The 23,032-nt window shown below is 53.3% G+C and overlaps 1 protein-coding gene across 3 annotated transcripts; it reads left to right on the top strand.

Annotated features, from left to right (window-relative positions):
- Positions 1-1,042: 1,042 nt before the first annotated feature.
- TNS4 (tensin 4) lies at positions 1,043-21,636 on the top strand. Of its 3 annotated transcripts, XM_036930459.2 has the most exons (13): positions 1,043-1,192; positions 4,782-5,308; positions 10,699-11,122; positions 12,255-12,679; positions 14,699-14,785; positions 15,104-15,229; positions 16,317-16,409; positions 16,512-16,589; positions 17,521-17,592; positions 18,375-18,543; positions 19,219-19,287; positions 19,539-19,565; positions 20,071-21,636. In XM_036930459.2, exons 2-13 carry the CDS (start codon positions 4,876-4,878, stop codon positions 20,210-20,212), a joined length of 2,145 nt encoding a protein of 714 aa, XP_036786354.2. In that variant the 5' UTR covers positions 1,043-1,192; positions 4,782-4,875; the 3' UTR covers positions 20,213-21,636. The 3 variants fall into 3 exon arrangements, with proteins under 3 accessions (XP_036786354.2, XP_036786357.2, XP_057357451.1); XM_036930462.2 differs by lacking the exon at positions 17,521-17,592; XM_057501468.1 differs by lacking the exons at positions 19,219-19,287; positions 19,539-19,565; positions 20,071-21,636 and having other exon boundaries at positions 17,726-18,424.
- The last annotated feature ends 1,396 nt before the right edge of the window (positions 21,637-23,032 follow it).

Below are 23,032 nucleotides of genomic sequence, written 5' to 3'. Positions count from 1 at the left end.
AGACACAACTGTGCTCCAAGCCATGTGTACCAGCTGAGTTGCATGGACGCCCAGAGACACCTTTTAATGCCACCATCATGATGGCGCACCTTTTATAACTTTGCATAGCTTTGCTCTCTGGCCTCCGACCACTGGTTTGTCATGCCTCCCTGAAACCACAGGGCAGCAAAACCTTTAGGGCAAGAAGCCCTTCCCCTGAGCATCATGGGGGCTCTGAGCAGCTCACCCAGCCAGCCCTGAGATTAACCACTGCTGGGGTCACCAGGAGTCCCTGAGCTGGAGATGGCTGGCCCCCTCACCTCAGACCAACCTGCCCAGACCCGCTTGGCTCTGCCACCAGTGCCTTCCCCCACCGTGGCCGGATGCCCCCTCATGACATTCTGGGGCCCCGGGCACAGAACAGGGAGGGAGTTGGGGGCAGGGAGAGGGAATGCCCCAACTTCTGGTCTTCCTGCCATCACAGCAGCTAGAACTTTCACCCTGGGGCACAGACGAAGCTATACAGAGGGACAGCCTGTGAGTGAATGAATGAAGAGAAGCAAGGCCGTTAGGGACACTCAGAGCCTCCTCCCCTTGGGTAAGAAACTCCATTCCCAGGCTACGAGGAAGAAAAGACAAGATCTGTGCCCAGACTTAGTTCCAATGGGCCCCTCCCGGTGCCTGCCACAATGTGACCCAGCACAGAGAGCTTAGTATGGGGCAATCAGAAGGGTCTTCTGCCCACTGGCATCCTGCTTTCCCAAGGCCAAGGCCCTCACTCTCTGCTGTCTCTACCAAACCAAAGTCCCTCCCCTGGCAGGCACATGGTAAGAGGAGCGCCCACAGCACACCTTGGTCCTAACAAACCCCATGTCCCTAGCATATAGTGGGGGTGGAAGGTGAAGGCAGCAAGCAGGAAGCTTGGGAGACACACACACACACCCCTGCTCCAGGCCAGGCCGCCGAGGCTTGCCCTGCCAGTGCCAGCCCCACCTGAGTTTGTCCAGACACAGGAGGGGTGGGGCGGGGCCTGCAGGCTGTCAGGCCACGTGTAGAGCCCTGAGGGGAGGAGGGAGGGCCAGTGGGCGGGCTGCTCTTAAGGCAGGTCTGGAGGTGAACCCGGCCTCCCCTTACACCTCACCTGGACTCAGTTGTCTTGGTCCCAGGAGCCAGAAGTGAACGCAGCAGCCAGCCTGCCCGCCCTGGACACCAGGTAGGTACTGCTGTTCTCTAAAGGAGACTCAGCACCTTCTCTGACCCTAACTCATTTACCCCTTTGTCCTCAGCTTCTCCACCTCTCCTAGGGGCTTGCAGTGAAGGAGGAGAGAAACAGGGATGAGGCTGTGCATGAGAGGGAGAGGTGGTCCAAGGACCACAGACCCAGTAGTTCAACACTTTACGGGAATGAAATCTGTACCCTTCAGATGAGAGAACCGAGGAGGGGAAAGGCTTGCCCGAAGTCACAGAGACTTGGGAAAAGAATGGGCACTGAACCCAGGCTCCCTATCTCCCAGCCCGGAGAACAAAGCCTGGCCCTGTGCCCCCCAGCAGGGTCCTTCAGAGGCTGCCAGGAATCCAGGGGTGGACGGCTGCAGCTGTTCCAGCTCCTACTCCACTGGGCCTGGGTGGAGGGCGTGGGGCAATCAGAAGCCACTCTTCCAGGCTGGGGGTGAAGCAGGGGCTGAGCTGTTGAGGCAAAGTGCTTTTGGGGAGACTCAGGCTTCACCCTGTGCCACCTCTCTTCACTGACCTAGGCTTGCAGGAGGCAGAGCAAGGCAGAAGAGGATGGCAATGAAGCCGAAGAGGGGATTTTCCAAGGCAGAGGGATCCCTGTGCCTCTGGAGCCCTTGGGAACAAAGAAAGAGATTTAAGTCTGAATCTGAAAGGAGTGGGTGGGAGAAGCCTACAAAGAGAGCGGGAGCTGGCTGGAGCCCTCCCTCCCCACTATACACCCACCCCCACCCCTGTGCACGCGCGCGCGCGCGCACACACACACACACACTCACTCCTGAGCCCCAGGCACTCTCCCCTCCCCATGAAAGCAGGAAAGTAAGAGCTAAAGAATTGTGCTGGGTGGAACAGCAAAGAAAGAGTGCAGAGGAAGAAAGGAGTGAGACCCAGCCACTGCCCTGGGCGGTCTGGGGGCTCAGCTCAGAGGCTGTTGACCGTGAGAGGAGTTTGAAGAAGCCTGAGGGGCCGCCTGCTTGTTGCCCAATCCCTGGCCTCTCCCACTGGGTTCCAGAAGCCCAGAAGGGGCAGAGGTGAAAGCGTCACAAATGTGTAAAAGGGTGGCACAGGGTATATGAACGTGGGACTGTGGAGCCAAGACCACGTGGGTTCAAAACCGGGTCCCACCACTGGGTTCTGTGGGTCGTGTGACCTTGGGCGAATCCCTTCACCTCTCCGGACCCAGAGTAAGAGCACCCTTCTCACAGAACCATTGAGAAAATGAAATGAGTAGGCTTGAAGTGTCTGTTATTATTATATTCCCATTATGCAGATGGAACAACGAGGCCCAGAAAGGAAGGGACACTTGCCCGGGGTGGCACAAAAAGCACTTTCCAAATCAGTAGGCAGACATCCTGAGTCCCGGTCCTGGCGGGAGACCCAGCCGGAGACCCAGCCGCCAGCGGGCTCTGCAAAGTCAGTAACCCCGCCTTCCCTTCAGGGCCCAGCTGAAAACCCGGCAGGGTGTGCTAAGGTCCTGCCCCAACAAACCCAGGCTGCTTAGAGCACACGTGAGGGAAAAGCCACAGTGCCGTGTCCTCGGCTGCCCTCTGCAAGGAGTTCGGAGGTCTATTCCCTCCACTGCCATTTATAGACTCGCTTCCCAAGCTGGGATGCACGGTCCCGCTCCAGGACCCAGCCATGGAGATGTCTGGCAGCGGAGCCTACAGGAGCTGTGGGAGAGAAAAGGGGCCTGGCTTTTCTCATTAGCTTACTGTGCCCCCTTGGGCAAATCCCACCCCCTGTCTGGACATCAGATATCCCTTTGTATTTGAGCTTCATATGGTATAAGAAGTGAAGAATTCAAAATCCTACAGCCTGGGTTTGAATCCCAGCTCTGCCGCTTTTCTGGGTTTGCAGATTTCTTAACCATTCTGAGTCTTGGTTTCTTCATCTGAAATGGGCTGGTAATAGAGGTGAGAGGATTAGAAGAACTACCATGTGCAAAGCATGCAGATCAGTGCCTGGCACATGGCAAGTGCTGAATAAACAGGAGCTATAATTATTATGAAGTTGTTATACTCTATATAAGCCCTTTTTTCTAAGGAGTGTTTAGACTTATCCAACTGCTTTCACAAGCAGCACCTCCTTGATTCCCTCCTTGATTCCTGGGAGGGTACAATGCAGAAATTCTTATTCCCATCTCATAGATGAGGAAACTGAGGGTCAAAGTAACACCTTAAGGAGCTGTTTGAGCTGAGATTCAATTCTGAACCTTCAGACTAGAATTCTCATTCATTTCATTTGGCCCAGGCGGGTCTCAATGCCTTTGCCAACACTGGAGGTCTGACCCTAAAGCAGGCTATGAAGGAGGCATCTTAGAGAAAGGGAGAAGCAGAGCTGAGGTGTGTTGGAGGGAGCACGCAGTGAGGCTTGGCCGGCAGTGGTAGTACAGCCAGCATGCCCCAGTTCCTTGGAGTTTTCTTGGCAGTCTCAGCCCCAGAACCTCTTCCTCCTACCCAGCACACCTGTATGAAATTAATAACATGCTACATTGAGGTTAGACAACAAGAACTTTCTACAGTAAGGGAAATGAGGAAGTTGAGACATCTCTTTCCCTGATGAGCCCCTGGGGAATGAACATCATCTGATGATGTTCATTCTCCAGCTCAAAACTGTTTGTGGCTTCCCATTGCCCTCAGGGCTCAGTTAGCACTACTGAGCCCAGCCTGCAAGGCTCTGTAGAGTCTGGCCAGCTTGCCTCCCCAAACACATCTTTCCTTCCATCCACCCTAGGTGACCTCCGTTTCCCAGATTCTCAATAATGCCTTGTATTTTCCCCTTTCTGTCAGGCCTCTGAACACACCCTCCTCCTCGGCCCTACCTGCCTTATCCAGTTAGCTCCTTCTTCTTATCTCCCTTTTACATGCCCCTTCCTCCAAGAAGTCCTCCCTGACCTCCCCTCCAGTGCCTACAGAGTCTCCTCTGCTTCCACTAGGTCCTGGTGACAGTTTATGGTTGTTCACCTGCTTACTTTGTTTCACCAACTGGCCCACATCGAATAGCAGCCAAGTTCAGGGGCCCTGAAATCAGGCAGCCTGGGGTTCAGTCCTGCTCTGAAACTTGATGGTAGTATGACTATTGGGCAAGTTACTTACCTCTCTGTGTCTATGTTCTCACATTGTAAAATGAAATAATAACATCTTTCACATAGGGTTATTAGGAGGATTTTTAAAGGCTTTATGTGTAGATACAGTGCCTCTGTATGTAGTAATTACTCAGTAGAAAACAGCTTATTTAATAACTAGACTGGGACATAGTAGATATTCAAAACTTCTATCGAAGTTATTTTATTTAACAATCACTTGCCTAATGCTTATTATGTGCCAGGCACTGTTCTAAGCATGTTACAAATATTAACTCATTTCGTAGAAAAGGAAACCGAGGCACAGAGAAGTTAATTAACTTGCCTAAAACACAGCTAGTAAGGAGTGGAGCCAGGATGCAAACCCAGGCAGTCTGACTCCAGCTCCCATGCTTCTAGAGGAAAGAGTAAATATGCCTCTGCTCAGGGAGAGGGAGGCAGGGGCTGCCACTCTGAAAGTTACTCAGTCCCAACCCCTGGCCTCTTTCAGGTCCTGGGAGTTCCTGGTTGGCAAGTGACGTCTCTGGGATGTAAGTAAGGCTGGTTGCAAGTCAGAAGTAAACCGCTGGGTCACTGCCCCCACCATGTCACAGGTGATGTCCAGCCCTCTGTTGTCAGGAGGCCATCCAGTCAGCCTGGCTCCCTGTGAGGAAGCCAGGAGGGCTCTGCATCCAACACCCAGCCCCAGCCTGCCACCTCAGTGTCCTTACTATACCACAGAAGGTTGGGGAGCCCAGGCCCTGCTGGCCCCCATGCCCTGCAAAGGACCCCCCAGTAGGCTCCCACAGGCACCCCCAGCTGGGGGCAAAGACAGCTGCCTCCTACCTGGTGAGCAGTCCTTGGGGGCCCTGGAGGAACTTGACTCCTATGTTGACTTCTCACTGGAGAGCCTCAACCAGATGATTCTGGAACTGGACCCCACCTTCCAGCTGCTCCCATCCGGGGCTGGTGGCCCCTGGGCAGAACCCACCCAGAGCACTACCTCAAGAAGAAAGAAAGAGGAGCCCGAAGCCTTGGGTAAGAACCTGGGGCACAATACCAGGAAGGGGGCTTGGGGACTAGGCCTCATGAGAAAGACAGACTTCCCATCAAAGCAGAGGAGCAGGGTACAATGTCCTGTTGGGAGGTGCTGTGTAGGCCTAAACAAGGTACTTAACCTCTCTGTTTTCTCTGCTATATAAACAAGGATAAATGCAAGTTTCCTCACTACCCAATTCAATTTGTTTCCTAAAGTTTTGAGCAATGCCATAATATAAATAAGAGCTTGATACACGTGGACTCTCTGAACCTCACTGTTCTATGGTGTCTCTCTTTAGGTCCTGAACTGGGCCCCCTGAAATTTTTGTAGGATTGCTATCTGGGCCCCTGTCCTTATTTATAGGAGTATCTTTCTGGAGATGTCCAAGCTGGAAGTAGTGGGGCTGGAGAGACACAGAATTTAGTCTATTTAAGGTGGGAACCCCGTTGTGCTTAAGCAGTGGTGTGCTAGTAAATGTGTAACAACTGGCTCCATGGTTGGGTCAGGAAGAACCCTGATTTGAAGCCAATTTGTCTTCCAATTTCCATGGTGTAAATTCTCCCACCATGGCCACTTTCAAGCTACCAGCATGATGTCACTGAAGAAGGCATTGTTAAGAGATACAAAGTAGCAGGTCATTATATAGTATTTCCATCGTACCAATAAAATAGATGTAAATAACTTCAAGAGTACAGATAATAGTAAAGTAATTAGATGTGATGAACTCTGAGTATTTAGTACTTTTGTTTTGAATGTAAGTTATTTCACTGTAAGTTTATGTAATTTTTAATAATGGCTGAGTTTAGCAACCAACTGGATAAAATCCTAAAAATTTAACAATCAACTCTCACCAGTGAGTTCAAGCCAACTCCAATGTACCACTACAAACAAGGGAATCTAGAAATCCCTATATCTGGCTTCAGGTTCCCAAACAAAGAGTTTCGAATATACTCTGATGACGGTCAATGAACAGCAGGCCCATATACAGACTGGAGACTGAGGCGTCCAGGAGTTTAAACAATCAGCATGAATTAAGGGCTACAATTGGATTGGAAATAGGATCCTTGAGAATTTCTGTTATATTACTCAATATTTCCAGGCACTGTGCTGACTATTTTATAATAGAACCTTTAACCCTTCCAATCCACCCCCATGAGAGATGAATGTTTTATCCCCACTTTACAGATGAAAACACTCAAGTTGATGGACTTGGGTCAGGACCTAGTCTAGCCTAATCAACTGGAGTTGTGCAAGTCTTACATAAGATGATTACTTCATTTCTTTGTCTCACATTCCTCATTTGTGAAATAGAGATGAGTTCTTCCCTCAAAGGGTGTTGCTGAGATTAAAAGAAATAATATTTGTTGGGTGTTTATCACCCATCCTGGCACACTATTAGTCGTTATAAATGGTGGCTGTTTTTATTAAGCACTGGGAAAGCATTTAGGAGCAGCCCAAGGTTAGGTTCAGGCTCTGGGGTGGAGGTGAGTACGGCACCCAGGTCCTGCGGTGCCCAGGTTCCTGGTCTCCCGCCTGCCTTCTGCTCCTCCCACTGAGCATTGCCTGCCAGGCCTGTTAAAATAATCACCTCTATCTCTCAAGTCTTCCTGCTTCATAAGGCCAGTCGTGGGCATATCTCTGCTGGGAAGGTGGCTTGGGCCCAATTACCATTGGCAGGAGCAAGTCCAGGACTTTAATGTTTATGCCCCAAGGCAGGGTTTCCAGACACTTAAGGCCAGCTAGGCCGAGACCAGTCCCTGTGGGGCATCCCCATGTATGGGGTGGGGACGTTGACAACCAGACCCTTACTCCAAGGGGCTGATAGGCAGGAGTCTGTGTTCTTAGAGGCCCTGGGCACAACCTCCCACCGTGATGATGTGTCCACCCAACTTTGGGCAAAACGGAGTGTGGGGGAGTGGCAGGCTCAGAGGGTCCTGGTAAAGATGTCTAGCTCTGCCCTAGTCCCTTCTGGTGGGATTTTTTAAAATCCTCTCCTCTAACCTCTGGACATCTCTAACCTGCCTGGACACCTGCGATACCTGGGAGCTCACTGCCCCAAACCGCCAGTGGGTTGGCTCCCCTTTAGAAAGTGCTCTGCAATCACTGAGACTACCCAGTGCCTGCATGTCGCTGTGGTGGAAGGCATCTTTCCCATGGCATCCCAAGCTCCACCACCACCACCAAACCCAAGTGACAGAGCTCTCACTGTCCCGTGACAGTGTATCTAATCTCGGGCACCGTGTTGAGTATTCATCCAGCCAAATGTATCCAAATGTGCAGGACGTCCCTCCATTTACCTCTCTTCCTTCCTACTTCTGGGGTATTGAAGGGAAAATGTTCTGCAATTGTGGTGGGTGTTCACTATTTCTCTTTGTCCTATCTTGGCAAAATTAAAAGTTAAACATTGGTGATCCAATGTTGATCCCTCCCCTAAATACACGTGGATAGATTTTGTAATACACAATCCTGTGAAGGAAATAATGGTAGCCTCATTTTACAGATGAGGAAAACAGAGGCTCAGGGAGTGGAAGGCCCACGGTCCGTGAGTGAGTAGTAAGCCAGGCCGCAACGCCCAGTCTTACGGGCTTCACAGTCCCTGTTCTTGCCCTCCTGTCTTCCTTGGAGCTAGTTACCTGCCCTCTAGGGCTTCGCAGAATCAATGTCTGGAGGCAGCCTCCAGCCTCCTTTTCTGAGGCCCCATCTCCCCAGTGCTTGCAAACTGCCCCTTGCTTCTCTGCCTCTGCCTCTTAATTACCTTCCTTCAAACTAAGCCTGGTTGGGGTGGGTCCCCGTCACACAGGGAACATGGATCCCAAAAGCAAGCACCATATCCCTTTACCGTCTCTGCCACTGCTCCCCATCTTTGGAACAGGCTCCCACATTTCATTTTCCAGCAATTTCTGCCAGGCAAGGCTGTTTGCCAATCCCAAGGGAAGGGTGTTTAATAACTGTCTCTCCACCCTCACCCACATGCTCTCCCTCCATACGCCTGGCCTGCTGCTGGCACCTGCATCCACCCTGCCCTGCTCAGACTTGCCCTGCGGGCAAGTTTCCTGCCTGTAAACAGTGTAAACAGTGACTGCACCCAGTTGATGGGTGGGAGCCTCCATCTCCCCCAGCCACATCCACCTCGGGGCAGCAGGGAGCTGACTCACAGCTCCAGGACTCCATCTGCCCTTCACACCTACTCTGCTTGCTCAGCCCCCAAGCAAGGCCTTTGGTAGGTGTTTGAATGACCCAGTGAATAGAGGGCTCAGAGCTTCACCAGCCCCAGAGACCCTCCCCAAAGCAGCCAAAACACCTTCTCACAGGGCAAGGCCTTGGGAAAGAGTCCAGAGGAGCCCCTCGTCCTGGAAGAGGCCCCCCAGACAGAGCGTAGGGGCAGGAGTCAGGCTCCTCCACCCGCTAGGTGTGCAGCATCAGACGACTCAGCCTTGCAGAACCTTGATTTCTCATCTTTTATATGGAATTAATAATATTTCCCACTTCAATAAAGTAGTGAGGGTTAAATGTGCTAACACAGGTAACATGTTTGTAACAGTGCTGGCACACAGTACTTGATAAATACCAACCTTTATGAAAAATTGTGCAATAAATGTTAGCTCCACTCCCACATTTCTCTGAGCCTCAGTTTCTTCTGTATAAGAAATGCCTGCTGGAATTGGGCATGAGGGCTGTGTGAGGCTTGAGAGGATTATAGGTATAAACACAATAAGTCCTATAAAAATAGGAGTTGTGCTTGCCAACCTTCCAGAAGAATCTACCCCATTCCAAGACTTTTTCTCTTTCAGAGGCCATAACACATTGTGCCAAATAGTCCCCTCTTGCCCTTAGCAGTGGAACCCCCCCACCTTAGTAGACCCATACTGGCCCCAAAATGCAGACAGGTAGGAGATGCTTCTCAAAGCCCACCATGGGCCAAGCTCCAGGCACCATTAATCAGTGTGTTGCATCATCACCACAACCTTAGGAGGCTGGTTTTAGATCCCCACTTTGCAGATGAGGAAACTGAGAATCAGAGCAATTAGGAAAGTTACCCAGTGCCTCTTGGCAGAAAAGTGGCAAACCCAGGACTCACACCCAGGTTCATCTGACGACAAAGTGAAGCCTATTTCTGCAACTCCCGGAACAGCATGCCCAGGTCAGCCCACTAATTCCCCTCTTCTGATGTAATTCTCCACCCCCACCCTGGCTCCAACAGGCTCAGACAGAGGCAGTAACCATGAGCAGGACCAGAAGGTCCTACCTGGGGCGGGCTGGGGCAGGCAGGGCCTCCACAGTCATGGTGAATAGCGGTTGGTGCATGTGCCAGAGCCCAAGGAGGTGGGAGGCTGGCAGAGGGGAGCTGAGGGTGCAGTTTCTTGGTAACTGTGCCCCAGTTGCCACCCTGGGAAGCCCTCCAGAAGGGAGCAGCTCAGGAACCAACCTGGGGCATGTTTAATAACCAATCTCTGCCACAGCTCAATAATGCAGTAAACCCTGCCCTCGGGGTGCTCCTGTTCTAACAGAGCCCTCAGACTCCAAAGTGCACCCAGAACCCCAGGGCTCTCTCTAAGATGCAGGTTCTGATTCAGCAGGCCTGGGGTGGAGCCTATGATTCTGCACATCTGCCCAGCTGCCAGCTGAGCCAGAAACCACAGTAGTACAGCTCAACGTACCTTGGAAATCACCTGCGGAACTGAATGAATAACCTGAGACCAGGGTCCACCCCAGAGATTCTTATCTATCTGGCATGGGGTGTAGCCTGCGGATTAGGACTTTAAAAAGCTCATCGGTGATTCTAGTGTGCAGCCAAGCCTGAGACCCCCTGGCTTCCTTGTAGGCAGACATAGAACCGGCCTTCACATGCCCTGCGTAATAGAGGCGCTAGAAAGGGTGACCAGCACACTCCGTTACACAGTTGTTTCAACAGGGACCTACACAAAGGAGAGGATTTCCCAGTTTTAAAAGACTTCCTGTGTTCCAGGAGCAGTGCTGTGTTGCCTGCATTCATCCCGTTTCATCCTCACTGTAACACTGAAAGTGGGTGTGGTCACCCAATTTGACAAGGATGGAAGCTGAGGCTGTGGGTGGTGAGTCGTTCGGCTGCGCTCTCCCAGGCAGTAGGAGGCAGAGCCAGATCTGAAACCCAGGTCTTCTGCCTCCAAGGCCTGTGTCATTCCACTGCACTTCCCCCCTGCAAAGGAAGACATCACCAAGAGGGTGACTTTGGAACAGAGCCCGGAAGGTGGAGCCAGGTGCTAATCTGAATCCACTGAGCTTCTCTCTGAGCCTCAGTTTCCTCATCTGTATAAAAGAGGGCCAGATGGTCTTGAGGACACTTCCAGCATTCCCATCCTGGGAGTCCAGGCCCCTGGGTTTAACCAATGCTTTGCTCTTCTCCCCAAAGATATAAAGTACATCGAGGTGACCTCTACCAGATCAAGGTGTCATGATGGCCCCCAGCGCTGCTCCAGCCCGTCCGTCACCCCGCCCTTGGGGTCCCCACGCAGCGGTGGCCTCCTCCTTTCCAGAGACATCCCCAGAGAGACTCGAAGCAGCAGCGAGAGCCTCATCTTCTCTGGGAGCCAGGGAAGGGGGCACCAGCGCCCACCTCCCCACTCAGTGGCCCCCTCCTCGTGTCCCTCACCCTCTCCCAGCATCTCCATCCCTTGCATGGGAAGCAAGGCCTCGAGCCCCCATGGCTTGGGCTCCCCACTGGTGGCATCTCCAGGCTTGGAGAAGGGGCTGGGGGGCCTGACCCCACAGCAAGGCAGCAGGGTCTCCATACTGTCAGCCAGCCCAACATCTGAAGTCAGCTACGTGTTTGGAAGGTAGGTCACTCTCACTCTAGCTTCTGACATAGCCTCCACAGCACATGCACGCACATGCACACATACACACACACAAACAGATCTAAAATCACAGATGGACACCCTGCTCTGTCTGAGCAAACTCTAGGATGCACCAAAAATAAGAGTGAATATTCTCTTTTATACCATCATTTGGGTCTCAAGCTTTCCTCAGCCATTTAAACTATGATTCAATATACAAGAATTTGTATTTATGACTCTCTCTTGGGAAAAGAACTATTGCATTAATGAGGTTCACCTGTATCCTTTCCAGCCCTTATACAACCCATCTCAAGGAAGGTGTTTTTTTAAACCTCAAGACACAGAGGTGTAAATAGAATTTGGTGGAATGGGTGAACCACTTAGGGAAGTAAAGCCTCCTTCCTCTTTGCTGCTGACAAAACTTAGCAGGAGGAAAGCAAACCTCCCTGGGCGTTGTTATTTTATTTTTCATTTTATTTTTATTTTTATTATTGCCCAGCCCGGTTCTCTGCAGCCTCACAGTGGAGCTGCACGCACACACACACATCCTGCCCGGGAAGACCAAACCACGGGGCCTCTGTCCCCCGCCCCTGACTCCAAAGCTGCTGCGCCAAGGCAGCTCCCTGGCAGGGAGGCTGGGGCCTGCAGCCGTGCGTGTTGGTGGGCCTCCGAGCTCAGAGAGAAGTCTGGCTGGAGGCAGAGCTGACCGCCTCCTCTTCCTCCAGCTGGGAATTCTCTCCTCATCAGCCATGGACATGGTCCAGCCTAGGTCCAGCCTGTGTGCCGGGCTCTTGGGGGTTTTCAGGAGCTGGTGTGACAGCTCAGTAACACCTGCCTGGCTGGGGAGGCAGAGGGAACCCTGTCCAGCCTAAGCCCACATGACCTACAGGGGCTCAGCTCATTGACTACTTTAAATGACCAGAGACTCCAATGCAGGGACATTTCTATATCCTTTGGCATTCTTTGGGGATCAGTGGGTATGTCCCTTGCTCTGGGCTGTGGGGGATGGAGTAAACAGTTCTATTTAACCAAAGCAATGGGCACCTAGATAGTAGATTCTAGAGTCTGGCTCTGGCCCCTGAGTGTCCACCCTAACACCCACCTGTCTGGTCTGGCGCTCTCTCCTCTGCAGCAGCCAGTCCCTCCTCCACTCCAGCATTTCCAGCCATCAGTCATCTTCTAGATCTTTGGAAAGCCCAGCCAGCTCTTCCTCCAGCCTCCACAGCCTCAGCCCAGTGTCCCTGTGTACAAGAGCCAGTGACTTCCAGGTCCCCAGAAACCCCATCCCAAGCATGAGCCAGTTCAGAGCAACCCACTCCCCACCACTGGCCGAGGAGCATGCCAGCAGCTGCCCCCCATCAATCGCCAACTCCATGGTGGACATACCCATCGTGCTGATCAACGGCTGCCCGGAACCTGGGTGTCCCCCATCCCCACAGACCGCAGGACACCAGGACTTTGTCCAGCCGGAAATGGCTTCTTCCAGCAACCCATATCCAGCTGCCAGGAGCCAAAGCCAGACCCTGACAGATGCCCCTCTCACCACATCCCCAGAGGGTATGTTGTAATCCCACACCTCAAATATTGGATGGTTTGGCTAGGGGGAAATAGATAAAACACAGTGGGTTTCTGCAAAGGCAGATCAATACATTGAGTGCCAAACACTGTCCCCAGGTCGTAGGTATACAGAGATGTACAAACAGTCTAGAAAGACAGAAACAAGGATCACTATATAGAGTATGATAAACACAGGGGTAAAGAGATGTCCTAAGTGTCATGGGGCAACAGAGGAAGGAATGATCTTTTAGTCTGGAGAACTAGGAAGACTCCTCAGAGGAAGTGACAGCTGAACAGTATCTGGAAAGAGGATCAAAAGTCCAAGGCCAGAGCAGGAAAAGAAGGGCCTTCCCAGGAAGAGTGAGTCTGTAGTCATGAAGGTGTGGAAGGCCACTGAGTGTTTAGGAAATGACTGGGGTATTGGGTGTGGAGTGAGGTCATTAAGAGTAACCTGGGACCAGATTGTGCAAGGCTTTGAACACCAAGCTAAGGAGTAGGTTTTACCCTTTAGGCAATGGGGTGCCATCAGAGTCTCAAACTGGAAATTGATGGGATCAGAGATGCACATTCACTAGTTCAGCCTGGCAGACTGACGGCAGCTGAGTTGCAGTGCCTGGCCTGCGCAGGGGAGCAGTCTTTATTTGGTCTTATGTGGATTTTCATCATTAAGTGGTCAGGGCAAGCTGTAGTGGGGGCCTGAACCAGGGCAGGACAGGGTGGAGGAGGGAGTTCAGAGCCAGGAGACCCTCAGGATACGCAAGCGGCAGGCTTGATGACTGACCCAGAAGAGGGAGAGTCAGTCGTACCTCTGACGTTCGTGAATGACGAGCACACAGAGGGGAGGACAGGGCAACGGAGACAATGCATTCCAGTTCAGACAGTTAAAAACCACAAAACAGCAAACACCCTCCTTCCCGTAGTCTGTGGCTACAGGCGTCCAAAAAGAACAAAAGCAACCAGAACTGAAGCAGTAAACACAGAAGCTGAGCCTTGGCACCCACGGGGAGCACCTCTCCTGGGAGTAGAGCCCCTGCCTACCCTGGCACTTCTCAGAACCTCAGTCAGCCGCAGGCATCAAGGTGACCCTGGAGGGTGTGCAATGTACACTCCAATCCACTGCTCACTCCCGCTCGTGCAGCCATGTCATTATCTGCAAGGGAAAATGGCCTGACCGGTATGCCTTTGAATCTACTCAGATAGTTTTCCTAGGATAAATCATTTGCAGATGTTATTACATTTTTCACAATGAGTTACTCTAAACTGGCCACAACACACCTTTTCAAGATGCCAAAATTGAAGACCACTGCTTTCTGCCTTTGAGACCCAGGAAAATGGCCATTATTGGCTTCTCAAAGAGCACATTGACTTAGCCTGGTGATATTCCCATCCTGGCTATCACTAGTTATAGCCTAGGATCTTATCAAATTCTGCAAAATTTCTCAAATTAATATTCACTTTAATCTCCTGGGCTATTGGGGTGCTATAGACCCTCAGAGGTTTTTTTAGTTCACTCAGTCCCCTCTGGACTTCAGGAATCAGAGTCAAGAACCCTGTCTCCTGATCTCCAAGTGCAGGCGCTACCCAAATCTATGGTGTTCCTTTCCTCCACCTTTTCTCTCATTTTCTTTTCTGAACTGAATATACTCCCAAGGACCTTATAGGATTTTTAAGGGAGAAGAGGGTATGAAATCAAACAAATGATGTATCTCAGAATCCCTTATTTATCCTTTATTTCAGCCCACACCAGGCAACACTGGATTTGAGAAACTGGTTCTCATTAAACTGAGATTTTATCTCCTTGTTTGTGACCCGTTACCAAGGACACAAGGGGAGACTCCTAAGGTCCTAGATGTGCCAAGCTCTGGATTCTTCTATTGGATTTCACCTCTTGCAGTTGAAGATACAATGGGGTCACAGTAGGGTAGATCGGGCTGAATGGGACCTGTGGGTAGAGGAGTAGGAGAGGGTCTCTCGGGTCCCCTCTGTCCAGTCTACGGCATCCCCCTCCTCTGTCTCCAGGTCCCACCAGGGACATCCAGCCTACCATGAAGTTTGTGATGGACACATCTAAGTACTGGTTTAAGCCAAGCATCACCCGGGAACAAGGTAAAAGGAAGCACTGTGTTTCAGGGGATCCGGGACCAGGAATCAAGTTTGGGTCCTGCACCCCACTTTGGGAGATTGGGACCATGGGTCATACATAGTAGAGGAAGGAATGGCAAATGGCAGTCCAAGAGAGGGTGTCCCGCAACCCTCACAACCCAAGGAAATAGGGACTGAGCAGGAATGGTGGAGATTAGACAACAGAAAGGGCTTCCTGGGAACGAAAGGGATTCTGTTCTATGAAGACTGGTGGGGCTAGGGACAAAGAGGGTCCAGGGGACAAAGGGAGGGTAACTGTCTCTGACCCAAGGCTTGTTCCAGCAATTGAGCTGCTGAAGAAGGAGGAGCCAGGGGCTTTCGTCGTGAGGGACAGTTCCTCCTACCGGGGCTCCTTCGGCCTTGCCTTGAAGGTGCAGGAGGCCCCCGGACCTGCCCAGAATCAACCAGGTATGCACCTGTCCCTGTCCACAGGCTGTGGCTGTGGTGGGCTCTAGTCTCAGCTCTTCCACTAGCTTGCAGGGTGACCTTGGGCCAGGCCTGTAGAGACTCCTGGAAGGAGGGTCCAGCTCCGCGCCCTCCCAGCTGCCCTCCAGCACCAGCGCTCGCTGAGATTCTCCTTTCATGGCAAGCATGAGCCGCCTCTGCCTCTGCCTCCCTGAGTCCCCAAACTCCCCATTCTACTGTCACGGTGGGAAGAAGAGGAGGAGGTCCCAGCCCTTCTCCAGGCTGCTGTCATCTGGGTGCCCACCCCTGTCCAGACCAGGTTTATCATGAGAGAGCCTGTGTGTGTTATCTTAATCACATGTGTGTGCTCATTTATCATGTGTGTGCTGGCTTATCTTATCACATGGTTTCCCATGTCTCACACACGCAACACACATCTATCTATAGAGCATCACCCTGCACCAGGGTTCCTCACTGGGACACCTCCCCAGGGAGACAGATGAAAGCACGTCATTACAGTACAAGGTACTTAGGTAATAGCCCACACTAAATTAACAAACAGAGAAGGTAACTGAGCACTACACCTCTCTGTTGAAATAAGCACGTGACCTCTGGGGTGGTGTTGGTTATCAAGGAAACCTTGCCAACAAGCCCAAAGAGAAGCAGAAGCTGTGGGCTGGTGAGAAGGGACAGAGGAGCATTGCTCAGCCTCCCAGGGCCAGCCTGGCTCCAGCAGGAACACTGGTGGGGAATAGCTCCTGGGAAGGAGTGGTTAGGGGGAGAGAGAAATCAAGCTGAAGAGTCGATCAACAGTCGTCAGGAACCATCCCTGGTAGCTCTCAAGACCTAGAGAAAAGTCTCCTGAAAGGAGAATTATTGGGCATGGAAGCCTTGAGCAAAGGCATTGGCACCCCCTTTGTGGGAGGCCTGGAAGATAAGACTCTATCTGCAGCCCCACCCAGAGGCAGCGATACGGACAAGCTAACCGCTGGAGGGACCAAGAGGAGGCGGGTCAGGGAATGAGTTGGTCAGTGTTTCATAACAGGGCTCTGGAACTCCCACATACACTCCTTCTTCTTTCTGTGACCAGCTGAGGACAGCAGTGACCTTATCCGCCACTTCCTCATCGAGTCTTCTGCCAAAGGGGTGCATCTCAAAGGAGCGGATGAGGAGCCCTACTTTGGTGAGCCTCTCGGCCTGCAGGCCCCCGAGGGACCTTGCCTTTCTGGGCTGGGAGGGTGGCCGGGGAAGGCCTTCTCACACAGGGCTGCCTGTCGCCTTGTAGGAAGCCTCTCTGCCTTCGTGTGCCAACATTCCATCATGGCGCTGGCCCTGCCCTGCAAACTCACCATCCCACAGAAAGGTGGGTCTGGGCCCCGAGGAGGCAGCACTGAGGCCCTGGCCCCGTTTGTTCTTATTAGAAAGGTTCCTGGTGGTCACATCTCACCTTATTTATGGATTATTTTGGTGTCACAGTTGAAAGTGCATGCTGTAGGGTCCATCAACATCTCCACTTCCTAGCTGTGAGAATTTAAGAGTGTTGACCTCTGTGAGCCTCAGTTTCTTCATCTGTGAAATGGGGACAGTCATATCATGCAGGATTGGCATGGAGATTAATGGAGAGAGCTAGGCAGGGCTCTTAGCACAATGCCTGTAGGTGTTTGATAAATAATAGCTTTGTCTGGGAGGATGAAAGCTGGTTTGGAGAGGTTTGTTTTTTTCTTCCAGGTTCAGCACTTATTGAGCATTCCCTCCTTTATTCAAACCCACTACAACCCTGAGAAGCAGATGTTGTGGTTGCCCCCTTTCGAAGATAAGACAAGGAGGGTGTGAGGCAATAAGTAATTCACCCACAGGCACTGACAGACCTCGAACCCAGGTCAGGAAGCCCCATTCAGAGCTTATAGCCCAGCTGCACCCCCAGACGGAGCTGGTCATCTCTAGGTGTGCAGGGGGAGTAGCCGCAGAGAGGCGGCCCTTGGAGAGGGGTCAGCGGCAGGGAGGCCCGCAGTGGAGTCTGAAAGAAGCCAGTAGGTCAGGAGCCTCCCAGGACCCGGCCACTGCAACAGCCCAAGGGCTGGAGGAGTGAAGACAGAAAGGAGGGATCAAAAGGCTTGCAAGTTAGGCGTTTGAGCCCTATTTGCCTAGTTACTCACACCTGGTTTCTCAGCCTAGTCACTTCCTGAAGGTGGGGGCGGAGGTGGGAGATGTTCAAAGGGATTAATGTTCCTGTGAGAAGGGTCCATTCACTCTGCTCCTGCCCCTTGGGGGCCTGTTCCTTTGCTTTGGCTCAGAGTTGGGAGGTGGAGATGGGGCCTCAGACCTCTCTACAGACAGCCGAGCCTCCTGCCTGAAGAGTTCTGCAGGTGAGTGGTATGGGGCCGGCTCCACACCCGGCTGGGCCCCGAGGGCACCTCCCAGCCCTGCGGCACACACCCGCACACACAGGTCCACACGTGTTTCCCATCACAGGTTTTTTATTTCTTCATCTTTAACAAGGTGCCACATTCCTCCCCTTCCTGTAAGCCAGGATATGAGAGGCTTCAGGCGGTGGGCCAGGAGGAAGAGGGGCAGGAGAGCAGGGGTGTTGAGGAGGCTTACATCCCATCCCGCAGGCATGCTGGGGTCCATCTAGATCTGGGTCTAAAGTACCTGAATGTGGTCTCTGGGTCTGGGATCCTCTGTTGGGGTGTCAGGTCCAAGTCCTGGGGGTTTCTACAGGAGAAATATCCCCCTTCCTCATGTCCAGAGGCCAGCACAGATCAGCACTTTTCTGAGTGACAGCTCCTACTCCTGAGGACTAGGGCAGCTCCCCATTCTTGTCTTCTCTCTCTTCTCTCACCAATGAACCAGAGCCCCAGGGTGGGTGCAGGTGGAGGCAGCCATGCATCTGGACAGACGAAAGGTTTGCCTGGACGCCCTATAAGGCAACATCCCCTCCCTTGCCTGGCCAGAACAGTGCAAAGCAACAAACGACCCCAAAGTCCTCTGGGATTGGCCTCAGTTGCGGTCACCCACACAGTCCCTGCCTGCCTGGTGGCTCAAAGAGGAGCCCCATTGCCTTCCTGCAGAAGGAGGAGTCCTACCCCCTGACCCCACACACCCGTAGGTCCTGGCAGGGCCCTAGCACAGCATCTCCCTCCCACAGGCTGCCACGCCCTCTACCTGAGCTCCGTGAGTGTGGAGACCCTGACCGGAGCCCTGGCTATGCAGAAGGCCATCTCCACCACCTTGGAGAGGGACGTCCTCCCCACGCCCACTGTGGTCCATTTCAAAGTCACTGAGCAGGGCATCACCCTGACCGACATCCAGAGAAAGTAAGGGACTCCCCTTGTCCTGGATTTTTGGGGCTGGGCAAAGTGAACTGGAGGGGATGGCTGGGCCAGCCGGGGGTCACTGAAGGTAGGGTTCAAGATCCTGGACCCAGCAGGGTTGAAGACATGCTGAGTAAGCCCAAGCAAGTTCTCTGCCTTCTCTGGGCCTATTCCAATGACCTCCTGCCAAAGACCCCCTTCACTGTGACTGATGGAGATGGACTTGACCAGTATTCATTGGGTGCTGATTGAATCTGCACCCACTGATGGCGCATCTGTAGGCCAGACTCTGGCTGGCCAGTGGGACCCAGTGGGATGAGATCCTCCTTCCCAGGGTCAAGGATTCAGTCAGGCAGGAGCCTGGCCCTGGGCTGCAGGAGCTGGAGATAACCAAGACATCATTCCTGTCCTCAAGTAGTTTAAGTGACATGGTTCGGGGGAGTTAGAAAACCCAATACATAGAACACAGGGCAGATGCCTTCCATAAAAATAGGAAAGTGCAAACATGTGCCCCAGGGCCCGGTGGTGGGAAAGGCCACAGCAGGCTGTAAGGGTCTAACTGACGATCTCCTTGGAAGGAAAGGGCATCTGAACTTCAGAGAAGCTGGAGACAATGGAGGTGGAACATGACACGAACGGGCTCTCACCAGCTCCCCTTCTCTTCCCCCTTCCTCACAGGGTGTTTTTCCGGCGCCATTACCCCCTCACCACCCTCCGCTTCTGTGGCACGGACCCCGAACAACAGAAGTAAGTTCAAAGCTGGGCCAGACTAAGAAGGCCATCCCTGGCCTAGCTGCCCACCGAGGCCTCCTGCAGACGCTGGGACTGGGGTCCCAGACAGAGCCTGCGACCTCACGGGGCCAGGAGCAGCAGAATGAGGAGGGCGGGGCATCCGGGGGTGGGGGGCAAAGCTGGCCACTCTCCCCCGCCGCCCAGCCAGAGCCCGTGGACGGAGCAAAGCCCCGGTGCTCACTGCTGCTCTTGGTCCTTTCCCACAGGTGGCAGAAGAACTGCAAGCCCTCCCGGTAAGGCCTTCCTGGCGCAGTCAGGTGCCATCAGAGTCCCCCTGGGGCAACCGCATAAGGAGGGAGCTGGGGAAGGAGGGCCTTTCTGACCTTAAGAGCCTATGGTTTTGATGGGGGAAGCACAGGCCCCCACCCTCAGGGAGCCTCCAGACTGAGAGGGAGACATGGACCTAGGAGACCTCAGTTTTATGTGGGAGGCACAGACTCTAACCCCAAGTAGCCTTAATACTGGGGGCGCCCCAATCAAGGCCCATCCTTGCCCTCAGGAAGCATCTACTCTAATGGAAATACACAGGTCTGTAGGGAGCCCCCTTTCAAAATGAGAAACCCAGATCTTGAACTCATGGCCCTCCCAGCCTGACAGAGGAGGCAGGTCCTACTCCCATCATGAGGTGCTGGAGCCCCTGGGCTGGGGAAGGGGCAGGGAGGAAGGCTGTACAGGCTGAGCTCCCCTCCCAGGCCTCCCCGGGCCCCACTCTTCACTCGGGCTGCCCTGTCCCACCAGGATCTTTGGATTTGTGGCCAAGAACCAGACGGAGGCACAGGAGAATGTATGCCACCTCTTCGCGGAGTATGACGCAGTCCAGCCAGCCTCACAGGTCATCAGCCTGGTGGGCACCCTGCTGCAGGACACAGACAGGATGTAGGGAGGGAGCTGCTCCCTGGGCCCCTTCCCAGACATCCAAGGGGCTGGAGCCCCTGAACAAGGGCTGGTGGCCACATGCATACATTGGACTGGAGGAGAACGGTAAAAAGTTGAAATCTTTGGACTCCTGTGACCTTCAGCAGTGAACTTCATCCAGAACCCCCCCAACCAGGCCTCAGTTTCCTCAACCATAAAAGGGAGCCAATAGACAGGATCAGCTGTTCTCCTCAGACTTTGGTGAGCATCTTAACAAGTTCCCTGTGATTCTGAAGCACACCACATCTGAGGACCCCCACAGGGGACAAGCTGAGGACCCCTGCCTCCATCAGCCTGGACACTACTGGCACAGCAGCCTGAGCTAGAGCCCTGTGACTCTGTATGCCGGGTCAGGACCCACAGGGCCCTGGAACCTGGCCAGCCTGGGCGCACATGGTACCCAAGGAATGAGGAGCAAAGGGGAAACAGACTGACCAGACCTCTCTCCATATCTTCTTTTCCCACATCCCTGACAGCTTCTTAGGCAACTCTTGCCAGGACAAAGTTGTCCTGGGTTCTTTAGGCTGACACGGCCACAGTGGAGGGGGCAGCTTGGCAAAAGGAAACCTGCCCCCATGGTCAGAGACCTCCTACTGTCCTCACGTTCTTGACATCAAATCTCCACCATTACAAATGAGTATAATGAGCCCTATCTTTTCTTTCAATTTTTTGGCAAACAAGTGTCCTTCAGCTGGTGTCACAACTGCCTTAGTGTTACTTGTGGAACCCACACATCAGGAGTAGGGGCAGGAGAGAAGACACAAGGGCCAGATTTCTCTGGTTCTGTCTCAGCTCCAGTCCTGCTAAGTGCGCGCGCACGCACGCGCGCACACACACGCACACACGCCCTGTACAGTGGTGTGGCATCAGCGGGCCCCATAGCCACACGAGGGCAGCAGAGAGTCAAGACTGCAAACAGGCAGCCACCCCAAGAGGCTGGCAGAAGCTGCACGGACTTTCCTCCCCGACCCCCATCAAGACTCCCAAGAAGCTGGAATAGTTTGTCAAGCAAGCCTGGGGTCCTAAGGAAACCACACCATGAGGGTGGAAGAGAAGACTCGGAGAAGAAGCCGACTTCTGCTCGACGAGCAACAAGGGCCTCCCCCTCCCAGCTGTGGGCCTTGCCAGAGCATCATTATCTTTGGCCAGCGATGGGCCTGAGGAGTTATGATTTCAACCCAGAAAATTAAACCGGACTAAAGCGGCCCTGAGCTGGTAGGACCGGCTAAAACCAGCCCACCAGGCCTGTGGTTAGGCCCCACCCCAGAGACTACAGAATGCTAGACAAGGTTCTCAAGGTCATAGCCTGGAGGCTGGCACAGAGCTCCCCTTGTATCCATGGGGGCCTGTGTAGCCCCCGTCACAGAAAATAAAGTGTCTGTCTGCACAGCAGTTGGTTCTGAGGCTTTTGGGGCTGTCCCCTCAGAGATGGAGACCGGAACAGGGACGGGGATCTGAGCAGGCAGGTGACCGACGGCTGGGTCTTAGAGAAGACCAGGTGTGCCGCACCCCCTCCCACACACCTGGCCAAAGCAGTACGATCCCCATTGGCTTTCCGTTGACAAACTGTTGCTCACACTGTTCCATGTCCCCCACGTGGCTGACCCTCCTGTGCTTCTTCTTTATGACCTCTTTCCTGCTACCCTGCCCAGAGGACACAGGGATCTCCCCGGTGTCCCAGAGCCAAAAGTGAGTTATGTGTGCCACCCGTGATGGGTTCCAAGGGCTCACTGAGGTTCCCTGAGGGACTAGAATTGGTGGGTGAAATGTGGGCAGCTCAAGGGGAGTCTGGCAGAGTCCCTGAACCCAGATCAGGCCTAGAGAACTAGACAGTTGCCTCTCATCCCACCCTGGCCTGCTGAGTTCTACCTCTGGCTTCTGCCAGCTGCTCGTCTAAGTCTCGCCAAGTGGTGCAGGAGGAGGCCAAAGGGGCTATCTGCTTTCCTGAAGAGCCTCAGGAAGGGAAGAACTGCTTTGTTTAGGCTGAGCTATGCGGCCCAGGGGCAGGCGCTGCCCTGGAGGGCCTGTGAAAGGGCCCTCCCAGTGACCTTGAACCACTGTTGAGTAGCCCCTGCCTCCTCTCTCACTACCAAACTGCAGCTCCGGCCACCCCACCCTCCAGGCCCACGTTCACCTGGCCACGGACAGAATCCATGGCAGGTAATATCTCTGATGCATTTGCCACAGCTCATCTTTCCTCCAGGAAGACTTAACAGAGAATTTGACTTGGACTTTTGCTGATGGGCAGAGCAGGCATATCAGTAAGGGTAAGAGGGCTGGGGGGCAGAAAGGAGGAGGGGGCAGCCACCGAGCCAGGAGCCAGGAAGGGAGGGGGCTTCACACCCAACAGGGACACCCAGTTTTCTCTCCAAGAGCGTCCAGGCCTCGTAGCCCTTGAAGCCCACCTCCCCAGCACCCTCCCCCAATGTCACTTCTCCCAGATTTCCGTCCCATTCTCCATCCTTCTTTCTATACACATACACTGCCTACCCATCCCTCCCTCACTCCCCTCTCCCAATGTCTCTCCCTCCTTCCTCACCTTTCTCCTCCTCATACCTTCTCGACCCACCCCCCTCAACCCACCTTCTCCGTCTTTACAGAAAAGCCTTCTCTTTCAGTCTTGTCCCATTTAATCCCCTCACCCCTTTGTCCCACGTGACCGGAGCCCAGCTGCTGCTAGAGCTGATGGGAAGGGAGAAGGGCAGCCCCCTGCACTGCCAATCATCTTTCAAGATGCAGATCCCCCTCCCCACAAACCCTGCCTCCTACCTGACCACAGAGCGGC

The sequence above is a fragment of the Manis pentadactyla genome, chromosome 4 (genome assembly GCF_030020395.1).
Source record: "Manis pentadactyla isolate mManPen7 chromosome 4, mManPen7.hap1, whole genome shotgun sequence".
Taxonomy (NCBI): domain Eukaryota; kingdom Metazoa; phylum Chordata; class Mammalia; order Pholidota; family Manidae; genus Manis; species Manis pentadactyla.
Note: the sequence above shows the minus strand (reverse complement) of the source record. Positions and strands in the feature narration are given on the sequence as shown.

Bases quoted from the DNA above. Each gene is read 5' to 3' on its own strand.
- TNS4 (XM_036930459.2), top strand. From the start codon at position 4,876: ATGTCACAGGTGATGTCCAGCCCTCTGTTGTCAGGAGGCCATCCAGTC. The intron at 11,123-12,254 runs GTAGGTCACTCT...TCTCCTCTGCAG, and splicing joins GTCAGCTACGTGTTTGGAAG to CAGCCAGTCCCTCCTCCACT. The intron at 16,410-16,511 runs GTGAGCCTCTCG...GTCGCCTTGTAG, and splicing joins GGATGAGGAGCCCTACTTTG to GAAGCCTCTCTGCCTTCGTG.